The sequence below is a fragment of the Pteropus medius genome, unplaced genomic scaffold (genome assembly GCF_902729225.1).
Source record: "Pteropus medius unplaced genomic scaffold, Ma_sr-lr_union100, whole genome shotgun sequence".
NCBI lineage: Eukaryota > Metazoa > Chordata > Mammalia > Chiroptera > Pteropodidae > Pteropus > Pteropus medius.
The window spans coordinates 25623736-25637447 of record NW_024349803.1 but is presented as its reverse complement, the minus strand read 5'-3'; the positions used below and the strand labels follow the sequence as shown (position 1 = coordinate 25637447).

The window sequence follows — 13712 nt, the reverse complement described above, 5'->3', positions numbered from 1 at the left end:
CAGCAGCGGCAGCAGCGGCATCCTGCTGTGCGAGGCGGAGGGGGAGCCCGAGCCCGCCGTGCGCTGGACGGTCAACGGCGCCCCGCTGGACAGTGAGTGGGGCGCGGGGGGCGGGAGGGGGCGGGTCAGAGGTCAGGCCCGCCCTGTGGCCGCGTGGGGAGCTGGGCAGGGCTGTTTCTAAGCCGCGGCATGTCCGCTGGGATTCGTGGCTTTTCCACGCGTTTGCTCTGGTCGGTCGCTGCGTTAATTATACGTAAAAACTAAGAAAACTGAATGCAACAGAGGGCGTGTCCATGGAGGAGAGCCAGGGGGCTGTCGCCGCCCCCACGAGGAAGCAGTAGGGTCGTCCTGGCTGGGAGCAGGCTGGGGGTGTCTCCCTCCGAGCAGGCAGCCGCCCCTGCCCGGGACGCTCTGCGGGGCGGTGGCCACCTCCAGCCGTGTGGCCTCCACGACGTGGAAATGCTGAGACACGCGGGCCTGTGTCCCTGCCCCTGCCTGCCCCGTGCTGTGCCAGGCTCCAGGACAGAGACTGGCCGCCTCGGGGGCTCTGCACAGGGCTGGGCGGGGACAGGTGGGGACCGGCCAGGGCTGACGCCTGTTCTCCCCACTATGCCCGCTCTGCAGGGAGCCCCAGAAGCCCTGGGTGCAGCCTAAAGCTCTGTCGTTACTGTAGGGGCAGATGCACTCCGTTCCTCGACAGCTCGGCTCAGTTTCGAGTCCACGGCATTAGTCTCCTCTGCCCGGGGACCGGCTGGGTCAGGGTGGGCCTCCTGCTGGCCCACAGACCGGGGTCCCCCTGGCTGGGCAGCTACCTGGCCGTGTGACCTTGAGCCGTTCACCAAGTCTCCCGGAGCTTTAGATTTTCCCTGTGGAACGGAGCCAATGGCAGTCGGCCGTGACGGGCTGAGAACACTTGACCAGCGAGCACAGCAGCACGTCTGCTGGACGGTGGTTCGCGGACCCCGGGCCGGCCACTCACCGCCCATGTGACCCTCTTACAGTCTGTGTCACCCGTGACGCGGTGCAGTCTCACCGTCCCCTGGGGCTCCAGTGGATGGAAGGGCACACCGCCAGGGTCACGCCTCACGCTCCTCGACATCCTCAAATCTGAGACTTTTTCCTCGTGCCCGCAGAGGACGGGACGAGAAATAAAAAATGAGGCCGCAGGTGACTCAGGGAGAGGAAGCAATGCTTGTAAAGAATGCCAAGGGCCCAAGAACGGGGTGCGTCACCTCTGAAACGCAGAGACCCCTCCTGTTGGGAGGCGCCGGGCTGTTCACCGGGAGTTTGCAGACGCTTCGAATCTGCAGATGAGCCTTGTAAAGGACGCAGGGTAATCCACACCGGCAGCCCAGGCCTCCCTGGGTGGTGTTTACCCACGTGTCATTGCAGACACACCCCTGGCCCGATCGGCCGGGAGGGAGCAGTGAGTGGAGTGGACAGTCCCCGTGGGGACGGACAGGCCGGGGACAGACCAGCCACAGCCGTGGGTGCTGGTGGGCGACAAGCCCTGGAGAGCAGGGGGCTGCTTCATTCTAAACGGCTTCAGGAAGGCCCGAGGACGTCGCTCCAGGCAGAGGCCTGCGGCGGGGTGCAGACCCCCCTGCGGGTGTCTGCGGAAGGGCTGTCGGGGTGAGGGGTCCCGGTGCCAGGGCTCAGGATCTTGGAGAGCGGAGAGAAAGCAGAGTCCCCAGGGGCTGAGGCCCGGTGGGGGAGAGGGTGGGGCCAGGGCCTCTCAGGCAAAGGCAGGAGCCCAGTGGTGCCTGGGACGTATGGTGAGTGCTGCAGGCAGCCCATGGAGGACGCTCAGCCCAGGGGGCCGAGCTGACTCATGGGCAGCAGGGCGTCCTGGCCTCTGAGTAGAGAATATGGTGCGTGGCTCCCTGGGCCATGGCTGGGCTGTGGTGGCAAGGCGTCGGGCCGGGGCCTGCTCCCAGTGCAGAGCCGACGGGGTGGACGGTGAGGAAGGCCAGGGTGAGTGTGGACGGCCGGCAGGTGTGCAGCTGGGCCGGAGCAGTAGGGCGCCGGAGAGCCCGACCAGGTCAGCCGCGGTCCTCGGCGGTGCTAAGGGCTCCGGAGCAGCCTCATCTCGCTGACCCTGAGCAGGCGCCTGCAGGACTGTACTGGTTTCTGCTGCTGCCATGACACGTCACTGCCGATTTCGTGGCTTAAAACTGCGTGCGTTTATTATTTTATGGGTCTGCAGGTTAGCAGCCCAGCTCAAGCCTCCCGGACTAATCGAGGTGTCGGTGGTGCTGTGTCCCTTTCTGGAGCAGGCCCTGGGGGAGGCTGCGGGATTCTCTCCTGTCCCCTCTGGCCCCGGGAGTTCCCCTTCCTTGTCCTCACACCGGCAGCTCCTCAGCCCTCTGCTTCCCGGCTGTCCCCCACGTCACACCTGCTCTGGGTGGCCGCGGCCAGGACGTTCTCTCAGTTTAAGCTATGATGACCCCAGGCCCACCTGGACAGTGGGGTGGTCCAGGGTAATCCCGCATCTCAAGGTCCTTAACCTTCATCACGCCCGCGAAGTCCCGTTTGCCATGTGCAGGGACATCTCCCCACATTGCAGAGATTAGAGCGTGGACGTCTTTGGGGACCGTTATTCTGTGTGCCACGGGACCCCTCCAGGGGTGAAATGCCACCCACGTGAACGTCCTCAGTCACTCCGGGAGTATTCCCCGGATGCCATGGCGGTGACGGCTTCTCTTCGGGCGCTGGGGACACAGGACGCAATGCACGGGCAGGGCTGCCCCCCATGGAGCTCACAGTCACGTGCAACGCGTGCTCACGTCTGACTCGGAGGGGAGGGAGGATGAGAAAGCCTTGTTTTAATACGTAACGTCCAGCGTTTTCTGTACCCAGACCTGAGCATCGTCACTGCTCTGTGTGACGGGGAAAAGGGGGCCACAGGTCATTCAAACTAAATGCTGACGTGCGCCCCTACCCCCGCGGTCCCAGCGAGTGCGTTGTCCTGTCCGCGGCCACGCACAGTGTGCCCGCGAGGGCGGGGCTTGAGGGTCCGGAGTGAGGCAGCCCAGTGGCTGCGCCCTCGGCTCTGCAGTCCCTTCCCCTCCACGGTGGCCCTGCTAGCGCCACAGGGCAGCCAGCGACATGACACGCGTGCCGCAGGCTCCTCGGGGCCCTGACGAAGGCACCAGCAGTGTTAGCAAAAGCTCCGTCCAGAACTACACCTGCTCGTGAGAGGTGTGGGGTTTCTCACCAAAAAGCAGAAAACCTGGCCTGTTTTCTAAGCTTCTCGAGGCGAAACGAGGCTGGTACCTGGAGGGGTGAGCAGCGAACAGGACGCCTGATCGTGGAGCAGAGGGACGGTGTTGGGCAGCGGTGGCCGTGACGCGGGGTCGGGCATGAGTCACGCTGGGCGGTGTCGGGGCCGCGCTTTACAGGAGAAGTGACTCGGGTCATAGCGACCCGAACAGAAGCCAGGGATCCTCACGGGTGTGGCGGGGACAGGCAGTGGGCCCAGGCCGCGGGTGCTTCGGCAATAAGTATTCATTCGAAGGGAGGAGGACTGACCTGTAAATAAAAATCCGTGGCTGATGTTGAAAAATTGTGAAGAATTGGCTTCTGCGACCTATTCTTCACCCTAAACTGGTCTTCAGATATAAACACTGTGCGCACGTCTAATGCGGGGCGCGCGAGTACGTGCCGTGCTTGATCGAACCGCCGCCCTTTGACCCCTGGCAGAAAGCCCGTTTGCCGGGGACATCATCTCCCCCAGCGAGGTCAGCTTCACCAACCTGCAGCCCAACCACACGGCCGTGTACCAGTGCGAAGCCGCGAACGTGCACGGGACCATCCTGGCCAGCGCCAACGTCGATGTCGTAGGTGAGTGCCCACGTGTCCGGCGGCGGCGTCCGGGGCCACGCTCACGGCCACGCCGAGCCTGGCACAGGAAGCACGGGGAGACTCGGGGCACGGTCACCTTACGCTCAGGCCTGGGACTCTATACTGAAACTGACCTTTCGAGAACGCGCCGGCTGTGGATGCTTTACCCAGCGAGGACTGTGACTTCAGCTCCTTCCCATCCCCTTGACATTGACCTGCATGGGCGCGGGCTGTTTCGCGTGGCACGTGTTATTTCTTACATGAAAAGTTTGGAACTGTGACTTTCTAACAGATGTCCGTCCGCTGATACAAACGGAAGATGACGTGACGTATGCCGCCGTGGCCGGGGCCAGCGTGTCACTACACTGCAAGTTCTTCGCCTCGCCCGAGGCCACCGTGTCCTGGTAAGCCGGAAGGGTCTTCGTAAGAGGGCGTCTGTGCAGAAGGCCCCCCGTTTCCTCGTCCATCCTTCAATGGGCTGCACGGGCTCCGTGGGCTCCGTGGACCCACCGCCTCCAAGGACCGAGGAGCAGAGCCACCCGCCTGCCCCTCCCGGGCCCGCGGGGCTGTGGGTTCCGTCGCGTGAGGGCAGCGCACAGCCGTTCCTGCTCACGGGGGAGGCCGAGCGTCGAAGGGATCGGGACGGCGAGTTTACAGACAGAGCCGGCCTTTCACGGCGGGACTGTCGAAGGTCACGTGTGGTTTTATCGTGGTCCTTTGGGGTGGCGTCCAGGTAGTCCCTAAGTCTGTGTTTCATTCCATTCACAGACGTGAAAACCACCCAACACGTGTTTTCAATTTAGTTTCCTTCTATTGACGGTGCGGTAAGCCCGGACACGTCGTCGTGGGGGTCTGCCACGCTTGTCCCTTCACTGGACACGCGTGGGGTAACTGTCCCTCGGTAATTCTGCCGCCACCTGCAGGGCTAGGGCCGGGGCGCGAGCCAGGCAGGGTCACACAAGCGCAGCGTCGGCTCCCGCCCATCGAAGATTTGGACGTGTTGTTCACCGTGGACTTTAGTGCAGTATTTTTCATTTTTTAAAATGCGCTGTTAAAATATGATTTCTCTTGGTTACTGAGATTTGTTTGGTACCCCCCCAACCCATTTCCCTTTGGCCCTGAGAATAATTGCTGGCGGTGTTTGCGGCTGCAGCATTCACCCCAAGATAACTCAGGGACCGCAGTGCCACCCTCACCCCAAAGTCTGCCACGAAGCGTCTCGCCCGCATTGCTATTCCCACCTTGCTCTAGTGTATGGATAGTCTTTGGAGACAGATGACGTCATTCCCTGGATAGCGTTCTGTTTTTAGTGGTGGCGTTTCCATTTACAAAACGTAGTAATTCTCCATCACCGAAAATGCCAAGTCTTAGAAAACGTGGCGTTCCTACGCGTGACGTTACGTGAACACTGGCAGCGAGCTGAAATTCTTCCTTCTAAACGGGAGAAGGGTGACATTTTGCCCCTGGGACACGGAACCACCTCGCTGGCCTCAGTGCCGTGTGGGCAGTGGCCAGAATCTGCCCTGGGGAATTTCAGCTCCCACAGCTGCTGGTCCCAAAGGGCGCGGTGACTCCAGCTGTGGCAGCAGGTGCTTGGGAGAAGGATAAATGCAGAAGAATGTGACTCGGGGCCGGTCAGGGCAGACACGGCCACGTCCCCAGCACGGGAGGATGTCCTGGCCCCTGGCATTCCGAGTGGCCCGTCCTCCCAGGACAGCAGGGGCCGGAGGTCCCGGCTCCCCACGGATGCCCGGATTGGTCCTCAGCAGAAGGTTCGCCATCGATAAGCCAGGTGTTTCTTAAAGCTCTGAGGACAGGTGCAGAAATGCACTGATGGCCGTGAGGAGCACAGCAGGCTCGGGCAGCTGGGGCGGGCGAGGCGGGCGAGGCACACGCCTGTGACCCGTCTGGGGAACTGCGGGCCCCTGGGCACTGTGCGAGGTCTCTAAGCTCCTGGAGGGGCGTAAGCCCGAGCGACAGCGGCCGTGTCCGACCCGCGCCCACGCAGACCTCTGCTCCCCCCACAGGCAGAAGGCGGACGAGGCGCAGCCTCTGGAGGGCGGCCGGTACCGCACCCACAGGAACGGCACCCTGCAGATCCACGCGGCCTCACAGGACGACGCCGGCGCCTACTCGTGCTGGGTAGAGAACGCCAAAGGGAAAACCGCGGTCACCGCCAGCCTGGACGTCCGAAGTAATTCGCCCGCGTTGCTGCTTCACGGGGCCCTCGTCCCGCTAGACGACGCGCGGGGGCCCCTCCTCCGCCCCCAGCGCGTCCCCTGTGGGTGCGGGGCTGTGTCCCCGAGTGGCCTGGCGCAGTTTCACGAGGACGCGGGGTGGTCTGGGGGGCCGGCGGGGTCTGAGAATGCCCGTCTGGATATTTCCATGACTGTACTTTATTACAATGACCAATGCAAGGGAACGTCACCAGTCATCACCCTTTGAGCTGAAAAATTCCCAAGGAATTGCAGGCGCTAAGCTTGCCCGGGGCGTGACAGGGTGGCAGTTGGGGCCTCCGTCCTCAGAATCGGGCACGGCTTGGTGCCTTTTCCCTCTTCGGAACAGTCCCGGGAAGCCGCGAATCGTCTCCCGGGCTTCACTGAAGTCCCGGTTTTGACCTCGCTCAGAGTCCTCTGCAGGGAAGCAGCAGGGGGGCCCGCGGCCTTGTGGGGGTCGGGTCCCCGTGTCACGGCCGCAGCTCACGTCCGCATCCGCTCGGGCCCCTCCTCCTCCCTCCCTCCCGTCCCGTGGTGTCCGTGGTGTCCGCTTCTTCCTGTACCCCACGCCGCCCCCGTGGCTGCACCTCTAAAGCACCGCGTGCTCCCCTCCGACGCCTGCTTCTCCCCCGCCCTTTCGAAGTCCGCGGGGGTGATTCTCTTACACTCCACAGGGCCAGCCGACCTCAGAGCAGAGCAGCTCAGCCCGGCTCAGAGCCCGCAAGGGTGGGGCCGGGAGCCCAGCGCGTCTCCCGGAAGCCAACGTCCCCTCCGGTGCCCACAGCGGCCTGGAAGCCACTAGTCTCCAAGATGCTCGAGTTCACGAGCCTGGTCAAGTCCTGTCCACTGTAACGTCCACTTTACGTGTAGGGACCACACAGGGGTCGTATCCGTGAGGAGCCGGGTTTCGCACATTCACGAGGCCCGTCGAGCCGGAACTGAGTGGGCGGCAGTGATGGGGAGCGTGAGCTTCGGTCCCCGCCAGACGGGTTCAAATCCCGGCTCAGCTTCTTACCAGTTAGCGGACTTCGGTGTCATTCCTTAATTTCTTTTTAGCTTTAAATTACTTTGTCTGTCAGGTGGACATATTAACAGTCACAGAATTGTTATTGTCGTTGACTCTACGTCTTAGCAGAGTCCTTTTTTGGTGACCACAGCAGGTGCCGTTACGTGGTGTTATTGCTAAGTGGATTTCTGGCTCTAAATTTAGAATTAGGAGTAGGATGCTTAGTAATTCACTAAATTAATTCAGCGTGATGATGACTCCTCCATTGTGTGCCTGGGCTACCAGCCGGTCAATTTTATTGGCGCTCTGTTTTCGATCGGATCCCTCAGTAACAGGTAGATGGTGCCCACTAGTGCATAACCGTGGCACTGGAGGTCAGCCTGTGGGAGGTGGCCTCCGAGAGGGTCACAGAGCCACCAGCTGCGTCCCCGGGGTGAAGTGTGTGTCCCTCCCCCGAGGCCTTTCAGAGTGAGCGCTTCGCATTCGTAACAGCCGTGGGGACGCACTCACTCATCACACAGCCGTGGTGCCCGGTCTGGCTTGGCGTGTGGCTGTCCCTCTGCTCCGGACATCGCTCACCGCCCCTCGCTCAACGGGAAAGTCGGCAGATATGTCCTGAGCGCCCGCTGTGTGTAGCTGCCCTGCAGGCGCCGGGCTCGGCCACGGAGCGTGACGGGCCAGCCCCTCCGTCCACGGCTCACCGCCATCCCTCCCCCCGGGGGCAAGGCGTCTGCACCGGGGCTCCCCTTCGCCACGGGGTTCTCAGTTAGACAGACGTGCTCACAGGAAGTCAGCCGCCTTCCCTTTTTTTGTTGACGGTGCCGTGATCACACGTCCCAAAGCAGGACCAGGAGAAACCGCGCTGTTTGCAACACCTTGAGGCATTCGCTCCCTCCCATGATCCTGACCCCCTGAGCCCAGAACATAGTGAGGGGAGTTGCTGGGCTGTTAATTACTGCTGCCCCTCATGCCTTAGCTGTCTGGGCCGGAACGGAAAGGAGCTAGTAATGGTAGGTGACATCAGGGTCCCGGGGTGACCAGCACGGCGTGAGGTTTGACTGTTAAGTTGACGGCTGTGGCTGGTTAAACTGCAGACATTCGATAGCAAGATGGGCTGTGCCCTGTGTCCTAACCAGTGTCTTTGTTTGGTAAAAACAGATGCCACGAAACTTCGAATTTCTCCTACGAGCCCGCGCGTCCCCAAGTCACACACGCTCGAGTTGTACTGTGAGAGCCAGTGCGACTCACATTTGAAGCACAGTCTGAAGCTGACCTGGAGTAAAGGCGGTGAGGCCTTTGAAACCAACGGCACGGACGACGGCAGGTGGGTCGGTGCCTGCGACGAAAAGCAGGTATAAGAGCCCCGACACGGAGTGAAGAAATCGGTCGATCGCTTTCGGTCTCGAAGGCAACACCGAAAAGGCCCCAGGCCTGCGCGTCGCGCCTCTCTCTCCCGTGTGCCTCTCCTTGTTTCGTGACTGGTTTGCCACGTTACACGTACCCTCCCGTCGGGGTGTGACACAGACGTCACCCCAGGAGTCTGAGGCGTGCGTATCCAGGGGGCTCACAGACTCATTGGACGGGCTGGGGGTGGGGCCGAGAGGGGCCGCTCGTGGACCGCCGGGTTCTCAGTCACAGGGCACTCAGGTGTGACGCGGGCGTCCGGAAACCGCGGCCGCCCCTGCCAGCCACACCCGGCCCTGCATCTGCGTCCCGGGCAGGGTCTGGACCACGCTGGAGCCCCCACGGGAGAGCCGCAGCGGTGCGGGTCCACTGGTTGCGTGTCACGGGCTGCGTGTCGCAGGCTGCGTGTCGCTGGCTGCGTGTCCGAGGGCTGCGTGTCCGTGGGCTCGTGTATGCGTGGGCTCGATGTCACGGGCCTGCGTGTCGAGGCCGGCCTAGTCCGCGCCCTCCAGCCTCCTCCATCCTCTGCAGAAGGACGCAGGACACGCGGAAGGAGCGCGAGTGACCGGCGCGAGGCGTTAAGCGCGGGCAGGACCGAGGGCCGTCGCATGCCGCTGGCCGGCGTGACCTCTGGCCGCACGCGGGGCGGGGTCAGCGCGTCTCCCCCAGCAGCACCCAGCGGGGTTACAGACGCAGCTGTGCTTTGTGTCTCGTCAGGCGGGAGGAGCAAACCCCAGGCCTCAGCCGGGGCGGCGGCAGCGTGGAGCAGGGGGCCGGGCGCTGGGCCCGGGCTCTGGTCCCACTGCTGTCCCCGTGGCCTTGGGCAAGCGGCTTAAGTTAAATTTTATAACGTAGTTTGGTTAGAAAACGTACGTGCTTTTCCGTCGCGAGGTCTCACGCGTGGACACGTCAGGCTCGTAGACAGCGCTCGGACCGGCCCGGCCTCCGACGCGCGTTCCTCAGCCCTGCGTGTGGCTCGTGTCCCCGTCTCGTTTCTGTTCCCTGCTTGGCCTCTGTTCGCACACGCGTGTGTGCGCGCGCACGTGTGCACTGCCACCATGCAGAGCGCCGGCCCTGCCATGGCTCGTCCTCGTTCCCGCCCGCCCCTCCCCCGCACGTGTAGCTGGCAGACAGGCCGCGCCCACGCCGCCACCAGCCCCCGAGCGAGGACAGTCCCTGTCGCCCCCTCGAAGGCCACGTCACAGCAGACGTCGTCGGCCCCGGGTGAGACCTCCGTGTCTCCGCTCACTGCTCACTCGCCCTCTTTGTCACTGCTGTCCTGGGGACTTCCGTGTGACTTCAGGGCTCCAGCCACGAAGAGACTCGCAGACCTGCGCCTTGTGGGGGATGCACCCTGTGCGGCCCAGCTTCGTAGTTCCCGTAGGAGTCTTGGGTGACACGCGGATGTGCCTCTGGCTGCCTTAGTGACCCCGCAAGTGACACGGATGTTTTTCCAGTTCTCGGTCCGCAAGGAATGGGGGGAGGGGCAGCAGAGGTCTTGGGGTGGGGGAGGCGGGAGCGACGGGCCGGGGCAGGGAAGGGGCACACGGCAGGGAGGGCGTCGCCAAGTCCTTCTGCTGACGCTCCCGGTCCCCGTGCCCACATCCCTCGCTGACGACCAGCAGCTTTTACCCAGCAGACGGCAGATTTCTGATCGAGGGGCATACGGAGGGTAACGTGACGGTTCCTCCTGCGCTCCCCCCCGTTCCCTGTCATGTGGAGGGGGGTCCCCCTGACCGTTGCACCCCTGCCCCTGGATGCCGTCCCCGTCGCCGTCCTGCACCTCCCGTCGCCTCTACGAGCGAGGGCGGGGTTTACCCGGGGCTCCTGGTGTTGACCACCCGCTGACTGTGGTGAACCCAACTGTCAGGAAGTGGAGGGGCCCGGGGCGTGATGGGAAGCCCGTTTGCCTATGTGCACAAGTGGCGGGGCCGTTGGTGACCATGGGCAGAGCAAGGGCCGCAGTCCCGATGGGAGAAGACTGTAGAGGCCAGAACAGGGGTTTCGTGGTTGAGAGGGTGTGAGATGTGGGGGCAGGAGCCGAGGACAACTCCGTCCTGGAATCACTGGAAGACAGAAGAGGCAGGGGCGAAAGTGAAACCGCGTTCCATTCGGCGAGAACCCGAGGAGGGTTGGCGTTCGGGGCATCACGCTATGCCGTGACAGACGGCTCCGTGTGACCCAGCACGGACGCCAGGGCCATCGACGTTACGTGGGCTGTCCCTGAGCGCAGGCCCGCCGGGCTCCGTATGCAAAACTCGTCACCTGCTTCACGTGTCTGCTGCTCCCGAGGACAAAGGACACGCCGCCACCCTGTTTTCAGATGAGGTGACTTAGACTCCGCACGTCCCACTGGGGGAGGGAGCCCGAAGCTCAGGCCTCTGAGGACAAGTGGCCCGTCACCGAGCCTCCGGCGGGACGCGGCCACGGCGCAGACGCTCGGGGAGACATGGGGAGAGGCCTCCGGACCCGGGCGGACGTGGCGGCAAAGGCCGCGAGGCACGTGCGGTGACGGTGGGCGTCTTGGGGTCACCAGCCGGTGAGCACAGGGAGGGGAAGGGCGGGGGGCTGGGGACAGAGCCAGAGAACAAGTGGCTCGTGAGGAGGACCCACTGACGCACCGCCGAACGGGCGCGTGACGGCGCCCCGGGCAGAGACTGGTCACGAGCCGCGAGCCTGGCGTCAGGGACAAGTGCTGGGCTGTCTCGGGCGCTGAGGACGCGTCCTAGTGCGTCCTCGTCCCCCACACGCGTCGGGGTCGACGTGCGCCAGACGCCCTCGGCTCGCGTTCGACGCGGCGGCTCCGTCCCACGTCCACAGCGCTGGTTTGGGGCCTGGACGGGGCCGGGACGTGACATCTCGGTACGTTCCCGCGGTGGCCGACGTCAGCCCCACACCGAGGACCCGCCCTGTGTGAGGAGCCGGCCGACCCTGCGGGGACGGTCGGCGTGCGCCCCGATGCGGGGCCACGGGGTCGCCGGTCACGTGAACGGGCACGCGGCTCGGGCCTGCGCCTCGGGCTGTGCAGCCGGCCGCTGTGGCCGTGAACGAGGAAGCCGTGTCACCGCAGCCCGCAGCGCCTCCCACAGTCCGGCTCCTCGGCGTCACGTTCAGACGCCACTTACGGAGGGTCCCTCTGCCTCCGCACAGGACGCTGTTTCTCTCAGCTAAACAGCCACCTGCCGGGAACGTGTCTGGAATCCGGTGGCACCGCACTAACACGGCCGCGCGCGCAGTTAGGTTAACGTCACACGGGCCCCGCAGAAGCGGTCGTTCGCAGAAAATGTTTTCGTGTAGTGAGCTAGGCTGAAAATCAGCAAAAATGGAGCAAATGATAAAAGCTACTTCCAAGTGATTGGCAAAAAAAGAAAAGAGTGCTAGTCTCTGCCACCTAGTGTCACGGACGCCCGCGTCCCCGTGAGCAGACCCCGCCCTGTGCGGCCGGTGCGGAGGGACACGGGGAGGAAGCAGGTCCTCGGCTGCACCCCAGGCACGCGCTCGGGGACGCTGGCGGGCCACCCGGGACGCTGCCTGCGACCCCGGTGATGGCTCCCGAGACGTCTGGACGAGGGCCATCCGGGTGTGGCCCAGACGCTGCTGGTTCCGTGCACTCTCCAGACACCCGGTGACACGGGCCGTCGTCACTAACCCAGGCGTCGCCGGAAACAACCAGACGCGGACGCGGACGCGGTGGGCGGTGCTTTGGCCTCAGCGTCCAGCTGGGGCGTCCTCGGAGGGAACGCACATCACGCGAAGTGCTCGTCGTCGTCATCGTCACCATCGTCACCATTACTATTATTATTATCATTATCATTATTATTGTCGTTCCCTGATGGCGCTGGATGGGGACACGCGCTTCTGGCAGGAGTTTGTTTCACGTGGCTGTGTCTGTCCTCGTCACGGCCGGCTTCTCCCCTGCAGGGTAACCGTGGACGGAGCTAACCTGACCGTGTCCAACGTCACTGTGGAGGACGAGGGCGTCTACGCCTGTTCAGCACAGACCGCCCTGGACAGCGTCACGGAGGAGACCCGGGTGACCGTCCTCGGTGAGTCGCAGGCGGCCCCCTCCCACTGCACACGGGTCCCCTGGTCACTTCTGCCAGCGCTGGTGTTCGAGCCCCTGCACAAGCACTGCTGGCTCGACTCGTCCGCTTAGAGAGTGACCCGCTTTCAAACACCGACCCCCCTCTGCTTGCGAAGAAGGCGGCGAATGCTGGACTTCCCTTCCCTCGGGGGCGGCTCCCTTCATGGCCGAGGGAGGCAGGACGCTGCCCCCGGGACAGCTGAAGCCCGCTTGAGTTCTGGGAGCAAACGCGGAGCCGCGCCCCCCAGAGTGCGGGGGTCAGAGCGGGGGTGCTGGCGTGGGGGTCAGGACGGGTCCCGGGGGTCAGGGGTCAGGACGGGTCCCCTGGCGTTTGCACTGTGGTTGCACCCCAGAGCAAGACAGACGCTGAGGTCCGGGGCACCGGGAAGGGTGGCAGGGGCTTCGAGGGCGGATGCCAGTCCTGGGGAAAGCAGTGTGCGCCCCCCGCTGAAGCAGCCCCCCGCTATCTCTGAAGTCACCACCTGCTGGGTGTCCCTCCGTTGCCTTCCACTGTCCCCCAGCTCTCCGCCTGGTCCACCCACCCTCAGGCTTTGTTAAGCTGGTGGCTGCAGAGGGGCGGGCGTCTGTGCCCCACACCCCGTCCTGCCGGCTGGCCGTGTCTCCCCGGGGCTCGCCACACAGTGCTCTCTTGGTGACGCTAAGTTTCCTCATAAAATGTCACATTTCGGTCTTGTCATCAGGCTGTCCTCTAGAACCCTGAGTCTTTGGCAATTTTAAATAAATAGTGGCCACGATTAGATGTGCTGTTCGTATGTAGGGTCCTTACAGTTATTTGTAGGATAAAAACAGAGTTAGAGAATGCCCTCTGGGGTGGGCTGCATTTTCTCGACGGCTCCTCGGAGGTCACGTTCAGATGTTTCAGGCCAGTGTCTGGCTTTTAGATTCTCGCCCCACAGCTGACGGTGACAAACGACAGACCCGTGCACGGCTTCTGAAACGCTCCTTGACCTGGCGAATAGGTTTTAGAGCACGCACTTGACCCATTTTGATCACGTTTCTTCCTGAAGCCTGGATGTTACGCGTCCTTTAAGGCGGGGACAGTGGCCCTCGGAGCGGAGGTCGTGTTCAGGGCCGTGACGTTTGGTTGGACACCGGCCACGTTTAAAGCGGGAGCATGTCCTCCAGATTGAAAACGTTT

At 63.4% G+C, this 13712-nt stretch overlaps 1 protein-coding gene across 1 annotated transcript in view; it reads left to right on the top strand.

Annotated features, from left to right (window-relative positions):
* CHL1 (cell adhesion molecule L1 like) overlaps positions 1–13712 on the top strand; it is a 64944-nt gene that overhangs the window by 24614 nt on the left and 26618 nt on the right. The window contains exons 9-11 of the mRNA XM_039836824.1: positions 4–92; positions 3703–3843; positions 4136–4247. Of these exons, the coding sequence (XP_039692758.1) occupies positions 4–92; positions 3703–3843; positions 4136–4247 (342 nt within the window). The remainder of the gene's footprint in view (positions 1–3; positions 93–3702; positions 3844–4135; positions 4248–13712) is intronic.